This window comes from Rhincodon typus, chromosome 13 (genome assembly GCF_021869965.1).
Source record: "Rhincodon typus isolate 14 chromosome 13, sRhiTyp1.1, whole genome shotgun sequence".
NCBI lineage: Eukaryota > Metazoa > Chordata > Chondrichthyes > Orectolobiformes > Rhincodontidae > Rhincodon > Rhincodon typus.
In genome coordinates this window covers 65,031,571-65,052,115 of record NC_063344.1, presented here as the reverse complement: position 1 = coordinate 65,052,115, position 20,545 = coordinate 65,031,571, and the positions used below count along the sequence as shown (strand labels likewise).

General features: G+C 45.3%; 1 protein-coding gene across 1 annotated transcript in view; it reads right to left on the bottom strand.

The window, feature by feature from the left end:
* LOC109917891 (glypican-5-like) overlaps nt 1-20,545 on the bottom strand; it is a 214,195-nt gene that overhangs the window by 61,710 nt on the left and 131,940 nt on the right. The window contains exon 5 of the mRNA XM_048604137.1: nt 9,222-9,342. Within this exon, the coding sequence (XP_048460094.1) occupies nt 9,222-9,342 (121 nt within the window). The remainder of the gene's footprint in view (nt 1-9,221; nt 9,343-20,545) is intronic.

The window sequence follows — 20,545 nt, the reverse complement described above, 5'->3', positions numbered from 1 at the left end:
TGTTCGAGCTCCTCGTGGGAGCACGAGGCGGCGCCGATACAGTCATCGATGTAACGGAGGAAGAGGTGGGGTTTAGGGCCAGTGTAGGTACGGAAGAGGGATTGTTCCATGTAACCTACAAAGAGGCAGGCATAGCTTGGGCCCATGCGGGTACCCATGGCTAACCCCTTTGTCTGTAGGAAGTGGGAGGAATTGAAAGAGAAGTTGTCACCTAACTTTAGCCAAGTCTGTTTGACTCTCCTGTTCCCTCGAGTAGCTTTTCCACCAATCTCCTTCACAATGTTGCCACTCATTGTAGCCTCCAGCAAAATTTAGCCCTGCATTTGCATTGCTGGTCTTTCAAAGTATTTCCGAGCTTCTGCTCTATGTTTCCTTGAAATTGAAAGCCCTGTTAAACCGACTATGCTCTAGAATTTCAATCTAAATATTTATAGTACATCATGATTACATTCATAAAATATACAGATCTCATTCAGCCAGAATTGTTGACAGGAGTCAGCTCTAATTAATTTTTGACCAATGTTTTCTTAAATTTTGAATGCAAGTAAAATGTTTAATCTTATTTTTATTCATTATTTAAAAGACAACAATGAATAATGCAAATCAATTCAGTCACTAGTTCAATTGAGATGACTCCTGTTTCTCTTTAACTAAAGGGGATGGCTTGAACTAACCAAATGAAAAATCCTTTTATCACAGATAGAAGAGGCTTCACACCATCGCCAAGCGACACCTTAGCATTTTTACACTAGCGTTTGCGGTTATCGATGACCTGACTGGGATAGTTTAGTGGTGCAGCAAGATAGCACACTGTCCTACTGGGCTTGAGTGAAGGATCCAGTGATTGTATCTGATGTGAATAAGGCACGTTGTCCATTCAGTTCCTCAGTCACACCTCAGAACTGTCTAGAATCCGGTCAGAGGAGCACCTTAAATCATAAGCTATGACTGGTAGGGCTAGAGTTCATTTTCTGGGGGAAGATGGAGCATCTGCAACTGACCTTTTTGAACTATTAACTACATTGCTGTTCACCTTGGTGGCCTTCAAGCTCCCTATGGAGCTCTGCATCAACCATTTTGAAGGGTGTGGTGCCTTCAGGGGAGATATAGGGCAGGATTTAATGATGACAATGAGACTCTTGCCCTCAGGCCAGACAGCCAACGTGTGGTCCATGTCACTTGTTATCAGGAATAACTGCCACCTCAAATGCCAATCAGGTACTTCACAGGGCATCCGTGGGCTTTCTCTGGGACCAGGGACCGTGACAGCTGACGTCGCTTTGCCAAGAGCTGGCAACGCGTCAGAAACTCATCAGAACCTCGTCTTTACTGCTCAGCAGCACCACTGGGAAGATGGTGGCTGATGCTGGTAGGGCCAGGATATCTCTGGTCTTCATTGAGGCAATGCTACTAATCACTAATACCATTACCTCAGGCAAAATGTAGACAGGACTGCGTGCACAACACAAACCTTATCTGGTCTAAATGAGCATCCGGGCCAAAGGTGAGTGATGGCATTAGAGGATTCAAGGCATTAGGTCATAGGGTCCATGGTGGGGGGGCGCGGGCACGAAGACATTAGCACAGAGGACATGGGTTGGCTTCTACATTATTTTTGACCTCATTTTGCTGTTAAAGGGTCTGCTGAGGTAAGGAAAACCTTAATTTTACCTCAAAAAATGGCTTCATCTTGCCTCAAGGGAGAAAGATCACAAGACATTGCATCGCTTCCTGTGATGGCATATACTGTGTCTCATTAGTAAATGACAGAGTCAGACTTCATTCCTTATTCTACAGCTCCCACTCCCTCCTTCCTACAGTCAGGTCCTTCAATGAGTGCCTTTTGAACGGGACATCCCCTCAAGAAGCCTGCAAGAAACCTCCAACAAGATTTGCATTTTGGGATCCCTGATTGGCGAGGCCTTTCCCCACCACTGGGTATTAATTAGCAGCGATGGATGAGACCCTTAAGTGGGCATTATTTGGTTTAGTCAGGCCCCCGGCAGGAATGTGACTGGATCCTGAACCACCACCCTCCTGCTCAATTAAATACCTTGCTCACCACCAAGTGTGCCACAGTGGAAGGCACAAAATACCCCCAACAGGGTCTGGAAGTGGAACACATCTGCTCGTATGTTGTTCCAGACTTCAACTCTGTCACAACAGGCTGTGTCTGCATGACTAGGCTCCTCATTCTGTATTTCTGTGCAAGGATGAGAAATCATCCTCTTGAGGATCTGTTTCACCTCTCCAATTAAGCAGTAAGCAAACATGAACTGTACTCAGCAACAATGTCAGTCAAATCCTCAACCGGGAAATGAATGGGGTGGGGGGGAATGTGGCCCATTGTAATAATGTACAATGGAAATGAATGCACAAGAGATTTGGTCCATTGGGACTCTATACAATGGGAGTGAGTACAAAGGGGTTTCGTCCATTAGGAGGTCTACATAATGGCAGTGAATATAAGGAGCTTGATCCATTATGACCCTATGCAATGGGAGAGAATACAAAGGGATTTGGTTTATTGCAAGTCTGCACAACCACAGGTAATAGGAAGAGTCTTAACTGAATTTTCATATTTGATTTGTAAAAACTGTTCTTGGGACGTGACTCCCTAAGGACAATAGTGCACCTGTAGTGTTTTACGAAAACCTTAGCAACTTTTGTAGCCAATCTTTTTGTGAGACCAGTTCTGGTACAATCAGGTTTATCCACTTGAGCTTTACCATCTGCATCACTATTGCTTTGAATTGCTGAGTTGCAGTTCCAAGTTCTTGTTGCTTCGGTTGTAATTTCGTCGCTTAGAAACTGGATTGTGCCCAAAGCCGTGCCCAAAGCAAATGCCTAATGCAATCAGAGGCTGCTCCTTGGCAAATTGGCAACTTGGCATAACGGGTACGATACCAGTGAGCCCCTCATCCCCTACCATCGAGGGGTGGTGGTGGGGGAGGTGGGACGTTAGGTGAAAGCCTCAGGTGAGTTTGGGAGGTGGGGGTGGCTGATGGCAGCCCAGAGACAGGAACGTACGATGGCCGAGAACAGTTTGTGCTTTTCATGTGGCACCAGGAGGTGTTTCTCCTGCACGGTCCAGCTCAACGTTTGGGTAAGTCATTTGTTTGAAAAAAATAGCTATCTTTTTAGTGGGGCACTCCAGCAGTCTCCTTAAGGCCCATTGCTTATGTGACATGTGGGTCACGTGTTCAGGGAAGTAGCAAGGCCTTGATAAACTGTATCTCGTCTAGGTTCCTATCTCAAAGCTTTCAGCCCTGCACTCTTCCCTGAGCATGTTGTAGGCACCAAAGGCCTGTATTGGGAAGTTCCTAAGGACTCCTCCACTGCTCTGGAACTTATAAGATAATTGATATGTTCTGCTGCTGTTAGATTGTGGCAGATTGACACCCCCACAAAATTCTTATTAAACCTCTTTTACCTCAGTCCACCATCTGCCAGGCTGGAATCCAATCCCCTGGTTGTTAGTCAAGTATCACCTTTTACAATGAGGAAGGTTTAGTGCATTAAGGTTCTATGCAATAGGAGCAAACAGGAAGGGGCTTAGTCCACTTAGTGCTTTATAACAGGTATGAACCAGGATCAATTCTTTACAACTCTAAACAACGGGAAAGCATTTGATCGGCATGAAGAAATCCTGACAGTCCGCATTCTCCTGTCGGGGCAGTTGCTTTAAATGAATGTTATGCCCGTTGCCTTCCCCCTTTACTTTCCTGAAATGTTCTTGTTCAATCACAGTACAAAAGTGTGACCTTGTGCCTGCAATAACATCACAGCAGATTACCAAACCGGACACATTATCAATTAGTTATAAACATCAAACCAAGCATTTCTTCAAGGAATAGTGGCTATCAAACAGAATTCTACTTAAAACCCTTCCAGATCTTTTCAGTAAAAGAAATATTTACATATTCATGGTCTTTGGTACATGAATCATGAGACAGGGACTCATTAATACTGAATGGCACTGCAGTAATATATAAGATACAGCTATGCTTTAGAAGCTGGTTTGACTATTTTTTCCAGTTTGCTTCTTCAGTGATATTTGTTTTAAGTAAAGAGATTGAAATGGAAATCAAGAGAGCTTTACAAAATGACCTTGACCTTTGAGTTGTTAGCATTTGGAATAGACGGTCAGGCAGAATGGTGGATACAGATTTAATAGTAGCCTCTAGTGGGAATTGGACTCAGGTTGTATTTGTGACCATTGGCATCACTAGGCTGAGTTCTGTGCAGGCAAGGATGAAGTCCAGGTCCTGAATGATATGGTTTTTAAACTTAAATGGTCTAATCAGTTATAAGGAAGCACATTCGGCACAGATATAGAGGAGGTGAGAGCTGCCTGCCTGTCTCTGACTGTAAAGCAAAGTGACGTGCACCTTAGGGATAGCTCCTCAGAAGTGGATGGAGATGGACAGTGCTCTCGCACAGCAGAGGAAGGCCAGTGCTTGTGCCAATGCTAGTTGGCTCCAGAGATGTTCTGAAAGGATCACTGTAAGCAGTCATTCTGTCCAGCCTGGTGCAACAAGTCTTTGAAAGTGGCACACAGAGTGGCACTCAAGCCCACGTCAACCCTAAGACAGCTGCTCACCCGAACTAAGGACCCACTCCCTGCCATGGACAGGACCAATGTCATCTACAAGATCCCCTGCAGAGACTGTGAGAAACACTACATCGGGCAAATAGGAAGGAAACTAACAACAAGAGTGCATGAACACCAACTGGCTACAAAAAGACACGACCAATACTCACTCATCTCAATCCACAGGGACAAGGAGAACCACCACTTCGACTGGGACAACACCAAGATCCTGTGACAGGCTAGGCAGAGACAGGCACGAGAATTCCTGGAAGCATGGCACTCCACGAAGCAGGCTATTAATAAACACATTGAACTTGATCCCATATACATTCCACTACGAAGGAAAACCGGAAGTGAGGCAATCCATCTCAACGGACCCCAGAGTTTAAAAACCAGGCGGGAAAACACACCGACGTTTCATCGGAGGCTGCACTGAGGATGTTACCCAGCATGGTAACAAAACGTCTGCGAAACAACAAACCTGCTCGGCGAGCCAACCAACCTCAACGACCTCAACAGTCTTTGAAAGTGCATCCTTTACGTTACAGGCTGCACCACAGTCACAGTGAGATGTTATGGGGTGCAACTGTACATACAGATGACAGCCATTATTAATGCTGGCACCTGCATTACAAACGAAACACTCTGATCGGGCAAATACTTGGGCAGTGGGTACTATTCAACCATGGGCTTTGTCCGATTCTGTCCTTGTCAAAGTGCATCTATTGTTATCCTCCAAATGTTAAACCGTATTTAAAACAGAATTCAAGTCCACACCTTTAGTGCGAGCTTTATTTGAGTTAGCCACACTCCATAAAACTCTCACACTGCACTGATTACTAGCTCCCCATCTTTATACAGCCAATTCACACCCAATTAACTCTTCATTACTAATGTCCATTTCCTTATTCCATTAGCTCCCAGGCATCCCTTCATACGATATTAGATGTTAACACCTAGGTCTGGAATCCTGAGACCGATTGTAACACTCCTAGATTCGCCCGGCACAGATGAGGCATCGAACTGCTGGATGTCAACTGCTTTAGTCTTCAGAAGAGCACAGGCAATGTTAAAACAGAGTTCAGAGCAACACTGGCCCATGTCCTGAGGTCAGCTGCTGATTGGTAGGACTGTGGTCATGTAACAGGGTATCAATTCCCCACACACTGCCATCTCATGCTTACATGGTCAACAGTCAGTTTGGATGCTGGTCTGACACTACTGGAAGCAAAGGCTTCATACGACTGGATTTACAGTGAGGCAGGGTGCAATGTCACAACCGAGTGATTTATGCAAAGCAGCTGTTAGACCAGGAAGCTTTACCTGCAGGGGAAGAGTTAAGATTGAAATGGGAATCTCTTAGCAGTGTTCAGATGTGACATATGATCAAAGAACCAAAATATATCTCTGTGTCCTTGACTAAGTACTTGTTAGATAAGTTTGTATAATGCTGCTGGCTATCCTACAGCAACCAGCACTGTATGGTTAAAGTCGAATCAGAGATAGTAGGAACTGCAGATGCTGGAGAATCCGAGACAACAAGGTGCAGGGCTGGATGAACACAGCAGGCCAAGCAGCATCATAGGAGCAGAGAGGCTGACGTTTCGGGCCTAGACCCTTCATCAGAAAAAAAACTGTATGGTTAAAGTTGTCCACACACAAACTCAGAACAAGGAGTTCAGAAAAACAGGAGAACACCACAGTAAGAGGGGGACAAAAGAGGAATCGAGAAAAACAGAAGACCAAGAGTGAGAGAGTGACTCAGACAGGCTAGGAACAAAGTGAGATTGGGAGGGACAAATTGAGAGAGGGAAATGAAAGTGAAACAGGGAGCCGATGGAGAAGATGCTTCATAGAAGCCCTACAGTGTGGAAACAGGCCCTTCGGCCCGACAAGTCTACACTGACCCTGACAGCATCCCACCCAGACTCATTCCCCTATAACCCACCTAAGCTACACATCCCTGAACACTACGGACAATTTAGCATGGCCAATCCACCCCAACCTGCACATCTTTGGGCTGTGAGAAGAAACCAGAGCACCCAGAGGAAACCCACGCAGACACAGGGAGAATGTGCAAACTCCACACAGACAGTTGCCCGAGGCTGAAATTGAACCCGGGTCCCTGGTGCTGTGAGGCAGCAGTGTAACCACTGAGCCACCGTGCTTCTACTAGTAGGAGAGAGTAGGACTTGAGGGCACAGCCCCAGAGTGAGGGGATGATCCTTTAGGACTGAGATGAGGAGGAATTTCTTCAACAAAAGGGTGGTTAAATCTGTGGAACTCATTGCTGTAGAGGTCTGTGGAGGCCAAGCCGTTGTGTGTATTTAAGACAGAGATAGATAGGTTCTTGATTGGTAAGGGGATCAAGAGTTCAGGGAGAGGGTAGGAGACTGGGGTTGAGGAACATGTCAGCTATGATCAAATGGTGGAGCAGCCTTGATGGGCTGAATGGCCAAATTCTGGCCCTATATCCTATGGTCCAATAGTTGATACAGGAGTTGAACACATGCTGTGGTATTACTCTGTATTGCAAACTTGTTTAGCCAAGTAAGCTAACAAACATCCCACAATTCTCACAGAATTATTCTGCAGCTGACAGGAAGGTCTGTCTAATATGCCCCACAAAGTGTGAATTGCAAAGAAGTTAATTTTAAAGTTGGCCAGTCAGGAGACTGAAGGAAACTTATAGATCGAAGGGCTGGTGAAGTTTGATTCGCTGACATGAGGAGAAATGTCTTCACCCAGAGAGTGATGAGCCTGTGGAATTCTCTGCCACAGAAACTGGTTGATGCCAAAACATTTAATGTTTTCAAAATGTCGCTCTTAGGTCTAGTGGGGTCAAAGGGCATGGAGGGAAAACTGGAACATGGATGATCAGTCACGATCATATTGAATGGCGGAACAGGCTTGAAGGGCCAAGTGGCCTATTCTTGCTCCTATATCCTATGTTTTAATATGAAACATGGTGAGAGAGGCAGAGCTGGATAGAATGAGGAGATAAACAGAACTAGGGAGGAATGCAGGTAACACTCAAAGATGGAACAAGATAATCTGGGGGTTCACAAATCTGAAAAGAGAACGATCTCACATAGATAGAAAGTGAGACAGTCGGACACAGAAAGAAAAAATTCACAGAGGCAGAAAGGGCTCAAACAGAGAGAAAGTCAGAGACAGTGAACTTTTAAAAGACAGAATTAGAGAAGTTAGCAAAACAGAAAGCGGGGGACCGTGAGCTGAGAGAGGGACAGTGACAGACACAGAAAGGATGACAATTAGTTTTTGCAGTATGATTTTTTTTGTTGTATGGTGGGAACACAGCTGAACAACAGGGATTCTGTGCAAGGGAACTCAGTGAGGAGTCAAAAGTAGCTGTTACATTGAACTCAGGAAGAAGTTCTAGGTAATAGTACGTGGCTAAGTGTTAAAGTCAGGACTCCGAAGAAGTCCAGGGAAGCTCAGAAAGTCGGAAGGTCACTGGCTTTGTGGAAAGCCATAAGGGGCTCAGAAGAAACCTGTGAGCATCAATACAACAGTGCAGCAGAGATATGAAAGTGCAGCAGGGATGAAAATGTCACAAGCAGAATTTACTTAATATCACTGAACAAGATTGGAATTCAGAGGAAAACACAGGGCAGGGATGGCTTGGTAAAGCTAGCTGTCAGTGAACAGCTGGGCTACATCTGTAAATGGGTACTGGAGTGCAGTTTCTGAGCCCACGGGTCCAGGACAGAAGGTGATGAACCAAAACAGAAGGAGTCGTTGAGGCAGTTTGTGATGAAGCAACTCTTCAGAGGAAATTTCGAGGCCAGATCAGTGAAGATGAAGAATTGTAATGTCTTGCAATGGTGACCCAGCATCTCACGTTGAAGGGGAGGTTTTTTTTTCACTTGTGGAATGCGGGCATTGCTTGCTGGGCCAGCATTTGTTGCCTGTCCTTAGTTGCCCTTGAGAATGTGATAGTGAGGTGCCTTGTTGAACCATTGCTGTAGGTAGACCCACAAAGCTGTTGGGGAGAGCATTCCAGGATTTTGATCCAGTCGATGAGGAATCTGTGGCTCTATCTTGATCACATTTCGTATTTTTAGTTATTTTAATTGGCCTGTTTAGACATGTTATGGCACACCTGAACCTTCTGGCCTAGAGGTAGGAACACTAGCACTGTGCCACAAGACCCCAATTGTAAGTACAGTGCAGGGGATATTGGAATACAGTACCTTACCAATGCTTATCACTGTTAGGAGGAAGTTGGACATGTATTGTAGACTGCAAATTTGTTCTAACACATATAGTATTGTCGTTTGTTCAAAATGATGGAATCATGTGGCTTTATTGTGTTAGTCAATCCCCTTTTGTCTGCTTTAAAAGTAATGTTAACTGGTCCCTAACCATACTGTAACATAATTTGGTGATTTTGTCCTGAATCATAACATACATCTGGCCTACAATCAGAACAAGAGTCCATTTTCATCAGGCAGTCACACTCAGGGCAGATGACTTGGTCTTACACTCCAACACTGGGCATCATTGTCATGACATTGCCAAGAATCCTTTTACACTTGGAAAATCTTTGCCTAATTTTTTCAGCCATTTGAGTGATTTACAGATGTGGGTCTCAGCATCTTACCTTATCGATTTGCACGAGTTTGTCGATGACTTTCTTCACCATGGCGTCAGGTCCTCGGACTTTCACTTCCGGGTTGTTTGCTTGTTCCTTCAATCCATTCCCGACCACCCTGTTTGTGTAACTAGAAACAGGCAAAGGACATTGAGATTCTGAATGACAGCAGGTAACAGCAATAAATGATTATATTTATATTGCGTCTCACTTGTTCATCCTACAGTGAGGCTCCCCTCCTGGAATCTGAAGCAAAGGAAAGATCAACATCATAACAACTTGGAGAAAAATGGCCCGTTAAAACTGCTCCGCCAACGAAAATGATCATGCATGATCGACGTCGACTCCACTTTCCCACTCATTCTCCAAACAATTCCCTGAGAGATCAACACTGAGTCTATCTGAACCTCAAAAGTACTCAAGAATGGAACGTCCACCAGGATCTGGGGTAGACAGCCTCAAGGATGCACAACCCTCCCAGAGAAAATAGTTTTGCTCATCATCATCCTGAGTTAGCAGCAAAAATGTCAACTGGATAGGTCAGTGCCATCCCTTGAAGACCCGCTGAAAGAATGGTCAGCTAAAGGATGCTGGAACAGGGAGGAATGTTGACTCATTGTTTTTCTAATAACACCAGGGTAGTTGGAGGCTTAGCTTTGAGAAGTCATCTTAGATTTGATTTAATTTGTTGTCATATGTACTTATTACAAATACAGTGAAAGTGTTGCTTAATGTCACCGCTGCCCAGTGCCATCCTAAAGCACAGAAAATAGACTAAAACACAGAATATAGTGCCAAAAAACAAAATGAAGTTCATCTTACAATGTTATCTCAATAAGATTCGGTGGTCTTTGGTACAGCTTCCGCTTCGAGCTGAGCCATGGGCATGGATCAAGGTTTCTCCACGCCGATGCCTCAGGTCTATGCTGCTAAACCAATGACACTGCTGCAATTGCACATCGCCATTCTGCCGCTGCTTGAAGGAAGAGTTGCCACCTTCTGGCGCCATCTCGCCTTCACCGACGTCGCCGCCATGAGTTCACGCTGGGCCGACCTCAACAAATGCAGCTGCCACCAGTGCCACAGGGTCCTACACCAGCATCAAACGCAACGCCGTGTCCACTATCAGGCACACGGGGTGGGGAGGTGGGCTAACTGCAAACTCGGAGCCTCGGCTCAGCCTGCCAGTTGTGGGCCAGGGGAGTAAGCCTGGAACCTGCCCCTCGCTCGCCTGGAGACCGTGAGCTGGGGTGGAGCTGCGTCAGCCACCACCAACTGGACGCCTTCCCCTTCGCCAATTTACTCAGCCTTGCTGCTCCCCGGGCCCACGTCCCCAACTTCATCCGCCACTCCAAGCAGCATCCTCTCTCGCCGCTGCCCACACAAAAGCAAATGCTCCGATAAATGAAACACCCGCACTGTACCAGACTGCCATGTTAGCCTCGATTATAGATGGAAACCTGTGACTGGAGACTTAAATCCCTTTCTCAACAGAGTGAGAGTTTCAAAAACTGGCCTCTATCTTTGAAGCTCCTTCAATGTTAATCTCAAATGATTAAAGAAATTAAAACAGCTCTTGATTGCTCAGAATGATGCCCTAGGTTCAAACTGTTTACACATGGCACAGGCTTGCAGAGAAGGTACTGGAAAATAATTCAGCCATTGGGTTGTGGTATTGATATTGAATTGGACAACAAGAGAGTACTTTGTTTGTATTGATGTTTCTCGGTTGAGGTAAGTTGGGAGACTCGGATGGGAGGATTAGGTGGTTGCGGGTTGTCAAGATCTCTCAATCAATAATTATGTTTTCAATGTTTTCTGGCCCAATGTACTTAAAGAGTTACACGTTTTTATTTGCCAGAGGCTAAAAATACAGTTGGGAGCAAATTACTTCAGAAAGAAAGCATGTAACAGTATGCGTCCGCATCAAAACTTCAAGACTTGAGACTTTTCAGCCCCTTCTCCCTCATCCAGATCCATTATGTGGATCCCATCAAAGGTTCTCCAACTGATAATTTGATGTAGTATTGATCACAGTCATGCAGGAAGCTTTGTAAGGCCCAACATTCTCCTGCTCTTTTACATTCTGCATTTCTCAACATGTTGTGAGCGAACATGACCTTGCATTGGAAATGTCCGCAGTGTACATAATCCTACTGGAAGGCAATTTAAGAAACTAACAGTATCCTTTTCAGTGATGTGCAGTTTGCTTTTTGAGGCTGTGTTTTGCTATAGAAGGAATTCCTCGATTAAGCAACTTGCTCATCAAGCCTGGCCCACAGCAGATTCAGGATGTGGTCCAGCCAAGGGTAGAGATCATGGTCTAAGTCCTGATGCTCGCTTCATTGTAACGCATCAAGAGCATTGAGCCAAAGCCTCAACAATCCAAATGTTGATGACTCCCTGTGCAGAAGGCAGTGTAAAAGGAGGGGAAATTACAAATTTAGATGTATTGACACTGTCAATAGTATACTAGTTGGAAACTGAATGGGCAGCAACACCATAATATATTCCTGTACACAACATCCCAAAAGACACGTACAAACCACTCCCTTATGATTACTACATAACATTCCAATATATGGGGTACTCAACAATGTGATATGTGGCGAAGACAACAATGTTAAGAGTAGGGTACATAACAATGCAATGCCTAGGGTACACCACAATCCAGCATGTAGAATACACAGTTAACAGATAATTAGGGTGCACAACAATGTGACACATGAGGTACACAATGCGATGTGGAGGGTACATAACATTACGAAACATAGGGTACATGACAATGCAATGTGTAGGATATACAACAACATGATATGGAGAATATACAACAATGCGAGATGTAGAATACTTAACAATGCAAGATGTAGAATACATAACAATGCGCGATGTAGCGTACACAACACTAAGATACATAGGGTGTACAACATTGTGATGTGCAGGGTAGACGCAATGTGAGGCTAGATATGCAACACAGAGATACCAAAATCACTGCCGATTTTGGATAAAGTCATGACACAAAGGAAGTTCAACTGGCCAATCATTCCTTTAATGATTGTATAGAAGAGGTCCAGGATATGACTGATATGAATTAGGACCGGCAGAAACGCAGCAGTTTTATTTGGCTTTAATACGTTTATGTTCAACCTTGTTGAATTTTTTAACAATTCTGAATAAAGTGGGCAAGTAACTTTGGCACCAACAATACCCATTATAGCAAGCGGATCTGTACCTTATTGGAGTAAAGTGCTGCAGAATGCCTTGATGTACTGTAATGTGATTCATAAAATGCAGGCACTCTGAGGTTGTTTACTTGCTCACCGAGCTGGCTTGTTTTCATTCAGACATTTCGTCACCGTGTTGGGTAACATCATCAGTGAGGCCTCTAATGAAGCGATGTTATTCTACTCTGCTTGGAATTTATACTGTCCGGTCCGTTATGGTGAGTAACTGGGACAACATAACTATTGCAGCCCAAACCAAACATAGATACGCACGGGAATTCCTAGAAGCATGGTTCTCAACCCATAATGTAATCAACAAACATACACCAAACGTGGACCCCATATACAAACCCATACAGAACAAAACAGGCAATGACACTACTCACCATAACGGAACGGACAGTATAAACTCCAAGCAGAGTAGAATAACATCGCTTCATTAGAGGCCTCACTGATGATGTTACCCAACACGGTGACGAAATGTCTGAATGAAAACAAGCCAGCTCGGTGAGCAGGTCAACAACCTCACCCACAGCCTGAGCTACAGATCTTTGCCAAAACTTTATGCAGGCACTTTCCCCGCTTTAAAGAATCACGCAAGCAGAGCAACAGTTCATCCCACCGCACTCTCGGTCTAACTTTTGTCTTCACATGTCCTAATGATTAGGTTCAGGGCTGCTTTTTCAGGATCTGCCATGTTTAATTCTGCTGGTATTTGTTTCTTTATGAAAATAAAACCCAAATAACATGGATGCAGGAAATCAAGCAAACGCAGAAATTGCTGAAAAAACTCAGCGGGTCTGGCAGCATCGTGGAGAAAAAGCAGAGTTAACATTTCGGATCCAGTGACCCTCCTTCACAACTCAATGTTTTGAGTCTGGAATGACTTCTTCGTAGTGGGTGTTTTATTCTAGCTGGCTAGTTGGCACACGAGTCTTTATTTCTGCTGCATTTTTTATTCCGGTTTTGTAATCAGGTGTGTGACCAAGATGGCACTGGTTATGTCGGTGGAGGTAAGATGGCACCAAGGAGCGGCAACTTTTGTTCCAGCAGCAGTGGCATGGTGAAGGGGCCTCATGCATGGCCACCAGGCCCATGGCCCATGGCGGACCACTTAACATGGACTGTAAAGTAGGACTCTCTCTTTATTTCTTCATTTTTCTGCCTTTATATTCTATGTTTTGGTTTATTTTCCAACATTTAAGATGGTGTCGGACTCTATACACCACTTTTCACTGTTTTTTTAACAAGATACACGTGACAATAAATAAATAAATCAATTCAATTCAAAAATGACCGAGGGGAGTTAAAAAAGAATTGAATCAAAAATCAGCTGATGCAGAACGGTAACCTCTGGTGGACCTTTCTCTGTTATTGTCCTGGAGGTTCAGAATGAGATGTGGTGCCCCTAAACCTTGAAATTATTCAGCTTAGTACACATTAAGGCATAAAATCACTCAACTTCCGGCTATGGTTTAAATGCTCCGTGAGTGAATGATTGTGTTAGAAAATGTCAATGCATTGCAAAGATACTCAGCATATGATTTTACAATTAACCAGAAACTGCTGACTGTGTTTGTCTCTCCGCGAGGCTCAAACCACTTGCCTGACAATGGATTTTAACTTAACCCCAAACCACTCCAGGTTTGAAATGATAGCCACAATCCAATATTACTGGGCTTCAGTCTCATGCAGAAAAAGGTCACTGGACAATGACTCAAGGGCTGATACAAAGCAAGCTCATAAACAAACACATTCACTCATCAAATATTTAGGAGAATAGCTTGAGGGCAGCCAACGTTGCTGCTTTCCTATCTTAAACACCATCCCCTTGGAAAAACCGACAACTTATTGGAGGGGATTTGCAAGCTGATTAGCTGTCTGCCATGGTTTACAGAGCTGTGGTGGTTCCCACCCTCCTATGTGGCTCTGAGACGTGGACTGTCCACAGCAGACACCTCAAGGCGCTGGAGTATTACCACCAATACTGCCTGTGCAAGGCCCTGCGAATCTGCTGGGAAGAAAGATGCACCAACACCAGTGCCTTCAACCAGGCCAACATCCCCAGCATCGGGGCAATGACCACCCTTCATCAGCTACAATAGGCTGGGCATGTTGTCTGCATGACGGACACAAAACTCCCCAAGCAGATGCTCTACTCCAGTTTCGAAACAGCAGGCAAGCCCCAGGTGGACAGAGGATGTGCTTCAGCGCTACCCTCAAGGCCTCACTGGGGAAGTGCAACATTCCCACAGACACCTGGCAATCACTGGCCCAAGACTGTCCAAAGTGGATGAAGACCATCCGGGAAGGCGTCGAGTACCTCAAGACTTGCTGTTGGGAAAATGCGGGAGCCAGGCGGAAACAGTGAAAGGATTGTGCTGCCATACTAATGCCTCACCAACCTCTTTCCCATGACCACCTTCTGCCCCAAGAGTGGAAGAGAGTCATCCTCATCTGCGAGGGACCACCAATGATGATGAGCTGTCTGACAAGCAGAGTGACCAACAAAGGAGTGTCCCTTATTTTGCCGACTTGTCTTACAACCATTAAGGATCACCTTTGTTCTTCGTTTCTCAGGGATAACCGTGAGCTACTGAGCCTGGGAGTCTCCTCTTGCCTTTATCTCTTTGCTTTTACTCAGTGAGTGTGTGCATCATAGCCATTGGCCACCAGGAGGAGTTATGGTCACTAGAAACCTCCTGAACCTCCTACTAAACTGATTTCAGTCCTAACATGACCAGGCTGTGATGTGAAACTACACCCCACACCATGTTCTAGGTGTCCTGACCAGGACAAACAAACTTTCAACCTACAGAGCCATTGCAGAATCTTGTATGTTTCATCTCTCAGTCCACAACCAGGTTACAGCAATCAAGCACAGTGAGTACAGGTCAGTTACCAGACTCACATAATCAAACAAAATGATAGAGCAATACAATGATTCCAGAATAAACATGCTAACTGCCTACAACTAATCACAAATACCTTGAATTTGTTTTAAAAAGAAAGGGTTCTGGTGTTTTTTTTAAAATTAATTTGTGGGAATGTGGGTGACGTTGACTGGCCAGCATTTATTGCCCGTCCCTATTTGCCCTTGAGAAGATGGTGGTGAGCTGCCTTCTTGAACTGCTGCAGTCCTCCTGCTGTGGGTTGACCCACAATGCTATTAGGGAGGGAATTCCAGGTTTTTGACCCAGCGACAGTGAAGGAACGGCGATATATTCCCAAGTCAGGATGGTGAGTGGCTTGGAGGGAAACTTGCAGGGAGTGGTGTTCCCATATATCTGCTGCCTTTGTCCTTCTAGATGGAAGTGGTTGTGGATTTAGAAGGTGTTATCAGAGGATCTTTGGTGAATTTCTGCAGGGCATCTTCTAGATAGTACACACTGCTGCTACTGAGCGTCGGTGGTGGAGGGAGAGGATGCTTGTGGATATAGTGCCATATCTGATGATCTGATATCACTAGTGTCACTCAGTAGACAAGCCATGCTCAATCAGAAGCTCTGACTGGTTACTCAATGCACTGAAGTGCTGTTATTTGCTTTTTTTCTCCTGCAAATAAAACAAAACCCCTCCGGTTTTTAATTTTTATAAGTAATTCCATTTCCAATCTGCCCAGAGCTAACTTCAGCAGCCAGCACCTGCTGCTTTACTTGAATGCTACCTCTTTGGGGAGTTCAACTAATTATAAAAGCTTTTGCTATTTGTTCCTTCAAGCCTACCAGAGATAGGGGAGGAGGTAAAATCAAGTATGCGGCTGCCATTAGTTAAATGAGCTTTTTATTTCAGATTTACTTCGCGTTCGAATCTTGCCGCACAGAGGGAGACTATTCAGCTCAATGTGTCAGTGCCAGCTCGTTCAGAGAGCTGCCTGGGCTTGAATTTCCTACTCCCTCTCTGAGTCCTAATGTCCTGACGAGTTCCAATCCTATTCCCCCACAGCCCTGAGAATATTCCCCTTTTTAAACATTTATCCACTTCCCTTTTGATAATTATCGCTGAATCTGCTGCCATTTCACATGCAGGCAGCACCATCAGGATCACGGCACACCTCTGCTCAGGAACAAAATCTCATCTCTCCTCTGATTCTTTGCCAATTGCTGACCTTGGAAACAGTTTCTCCTGTTAAACCCAACCGACGCTCTTCAATGATTTTGAATTCTGAACATGTCCATCCAATCTTCCTTCGATGTCCTCTATTCAGAGGAGCACAACCCCCTGCTCCCCCATTCTCTATGCGTAGTTCTCGAATTTCAGTTCTGCATAGGGGGATGCATTGCGGGATGGGTCTGGGTGGGATGCTCTGAGGGTCGGTATGGACTTGTTGGGCTGAAGGGCCTGTTTCCACACTGTAGGCGTTCTGTGATCTATGATCCGCTGAGGTGAGATTCCAACTCCACAGAGCATCAAGTTCCTAGGAGTGACGATAACTGACAACCTGTCCTGGACTTCTCACATATACGCAATGGTCAAGAAGGCACAGCAACACCTCTTCTTCCTCAGGCAGCTTAGGAAATTCAGCATGTCCATAATGACCCGCACTACTTTTACAGATGCACCGTATAAAGCATGCTATCCAGGTGCATAATGGCCTGGTATGGCAACTGCTCTGTCCAGGACCATAAGAAACTACAAAAGATGGTGTACATAGCCCAGGCCATCACAGAAGCCAACCTCCCATCCATGGACTCCATTTAAATTTGTCATTGCTGCAGAAAGGCTGCTAAAATCATCAATGACCCCTCCCATTGCAGTAGTGCTCTCCTGCAACCTCTCCCATCAGACAGGAGATACAGAAGCTCGAACACATGCACCAACAGGTTCAAGAATAGCTTCTTCCCTGTTTTTATTCGACTGATGAATGGACTCTCGAACTTCAAATATGTTGATCTTGCTAATGTTGCTCATGTTGCTCATGCTTTGCGCACCTCCTGTGCAGTGTAACCTGTATGCCTCACTCTGTCTAAGCACCCTTTGATCTCTATGTCCTTGTTTGGTATGATCAGCCTTTGCGCTCGCAAACTAAGCTTTTCACTGTGCTTAGGTACATGTGACTACAATAAATCAGATCAAATCAAAATTGGTAATCATAACTGGTATACTGGACTCAATGGCCTGCTTCCACACTGCAGGGATTCTAAGATACTGTCATTCCCAAATAATTAGAATCATAGTATAGAAACAGGCCCTTTGGCCCAACAAGTCCACACCAACCTTGAAGCATCCCACCCAGACCCAAACCCAAACCCCTCATTCCTGAACACTATGGGCAATTTAGCATGGCCAATCCACCAAGCCTGCACATCTTTGGACTGTGGGAGGAAACCCACGCAGACACAGGGAGAATGTGCAAACTCCACAGTGACAGTTGCCCAAGGCTGGAATTGAACCCAGGTCCCTAGTGCTATGAGGCAGCAGTGCTAACCACTGAGCCACCGTGCTGACAAAATAACATGTGTACAAATTGGATAGACAAGTCATAATGCATGGCCTCAGCATTCACATGCAACTACATCCTCATGTAGTTTTCTTTTTTTATTATTCATTGAGAGTGAGTGGGTATCACTGGCCAGTACATCTCTAATTGCCCAGAGGGCAGTTAAGACCTGTGCTGTGGGTCTGGAGTCACATATAAGGATGGCAATTTCCTCCCCTAAAGGCCATTAGTGACCCATTTGGGTTTTTCCCTGACAATCAACTCTGGTTTCATGGCCATTAGACTCTTAATTCCAGATTTTTATTGAAGTCAATTTCCACTATCTGCCACAGTGGGATTCCAATCCAGGTCCCCAGAACATTACCTGGGTCTCTGGGTTAACAGTCCAGTAATAAGATAACTACGCCGTTATCTTTCCTGAGTCACTTGAAAGCTCTAAAGCAAGTGTTTGTTTATTTTTTTAACTTCTGGTTTTGTTTCATCCTACTACTCAGCTTCATAGCTTCATGTAAACTAGTCTTCTCCTTCTGAACTTCACGGGGGCTGTGCCGAGCCCCTGTTTTCCTGAAAAAGCAAACACAACAACAACCAGAATACCAGGCCCGGAGGCAGCTGACGTATTGAACCCAGTGTTTGATCCTCCTGACTACCTCCATGTTGCTGAGTGAGGTGAGGAGTGGTAAAGATCTTTACATCAGGGCCTGGATTTCTGGAATAGCCTTGGAGGGCTGTATCACTCAGCAGCAGGCCTGCTTTTGAACAGAGGCAGCTTGAACATCAGATCTGAGGCCCATGCTCTGGTCCAGCCCTAAATCAGTAGCCAGGGCTTGTGCATCTATGAGGAAAGATGTTGTGAAACTTAAAAGGATTCAGAGAAGATTTACAAGGATGTTGCCAGGGTTGGAGGGTTTGAGTTAAACCCGGAGGCCGAACAGTCTGGGGCTATCTTCCCTGAAGCTTCGGAAGCGGAGGGGTGGCATTATATAGGTTTCTAAAATCATGAGGGGCATGGATAGGGTAAATAGGCAAGGTGATTTTCCCGGGGTAAATGAGTCCAAAGCTAAAGGGCACAGATTTAAGGTGAGAGCGGAAAGATTGAAAAGGGACCTAAGGGGTAATTTTTTTTCATGCAGAGGGTGATGTGTGTATGGAATGAGCTTCCACAGGAAGTGGGTGGAGGCCGGTACAATTACAACATTTAAAAGGCATCTGGATTGGTACATGAATAGGAAGGGTTTAGAGGGATATGGGCCAAATGCTGGCAAATGGAACTAGATTAATTTAGGATATCTGGTCGGCATGGACGAGTTGGACCGAAGGGTCTGTTTCTATGCTGTATGACCCTATGACGCTATTTCGTTGGACCCATGTCAGCAACACTGTCCCAGCCTGTGTCCTATGGTGCCTGCACGTGTTCAGCTTTAAGCACCTTTTGACACTTGACCCTGCTTTTCCCATCCTCACCATGATACCAGGTCATAGTAGCATGAACACTTTGTTCATGATTTCTCTGTTTCCACAGAAGGTCAGTGTTCAGCACAGGATGGGAATCTGAGATAACAAGGTGTAGAGCTGGATGAACACAGCAGGCCAAGCAGGGTCAGCCCCCATCTCCTTCGCGAGACGTGGGCATCGCTGGCCTAGCCAGTCTTTATTGCCCATCCCTGGTTGACCTTGAGAAGGTGCTGGTGAGCTGTCTTCTGGAACAGCTGCAGGCCACCTGCTGCAGGTTGACCCACTATACAGGACCCCCACTGGTCGCCCCCCCCCAAGTCCCAGCAGTGGTGATCCACCGGGTCCTGAGGCAACTCACTGGAGCTGCCATGTTGAATCTTCTGGCAGACTCTGCTAACCCCACCACTTTCAAGTCATACAGGCTGTTGGTTTGGAAGATGCAGTCTAAGAAGCTTTAGTGAGTAAGATGCAACCTGCCACACTATGTCCTCCTACTGCCCCTCCAAATCCCACCACCTATTCAAACCATCCTCTCACAAAATCCCCTCCATCACCTTACCATCTACTCCTCCTAATTCACACCCCTTACCGCACGGAGCCCTCCATTCCCACCATCTTTTCTGCCAGCTCCTTCCCAACCCTTGCCTCTATCCTGCTGTCACTCCTTCCAACCCTCCATCCTTACCCCAACCTCCTCTAAGCCGTGCACCTCCTAACCTCAGTTCCCCTGCCCCTTCTACATCCCCTCCCACTGGTGGGGAGCTGCAGGGGAGTTAATTTAGCATTTGAATACATGGTTAAGTACTACCGCTGCTGCTGTTACATTTGTCCTGTGAAGGACTCAAAGGTGACAGGAATAAAGTGATCATTTGTGTGAAATGTGAGATTGTTAACATTCAGGAGTAGATATTTCTATATCAGGGGCTTATGCTGTCTAACTTCTCAGACTGCTAATGAAGAATAATGGCAAAATTCTCCAAAAGAGATGGTCAAATTTCCCATTAAAGACAAGGTTAAACTTTCATGCAGCTGAGTAAGCAGAAGACTGAGAGCAGGACAGGACAATAGGGACGAGGATAGCTTAAGAAATTTTCCCAGAGTGTGATCGATAGCCACCCTGCGATGCTTCAAAATGGACTTTATCAGATAGGGACGTCAAACCTGAAGGAGGTCACACAGCCTTTCAGAGGGTGTCAGAGGGAGCTGGGATGAAC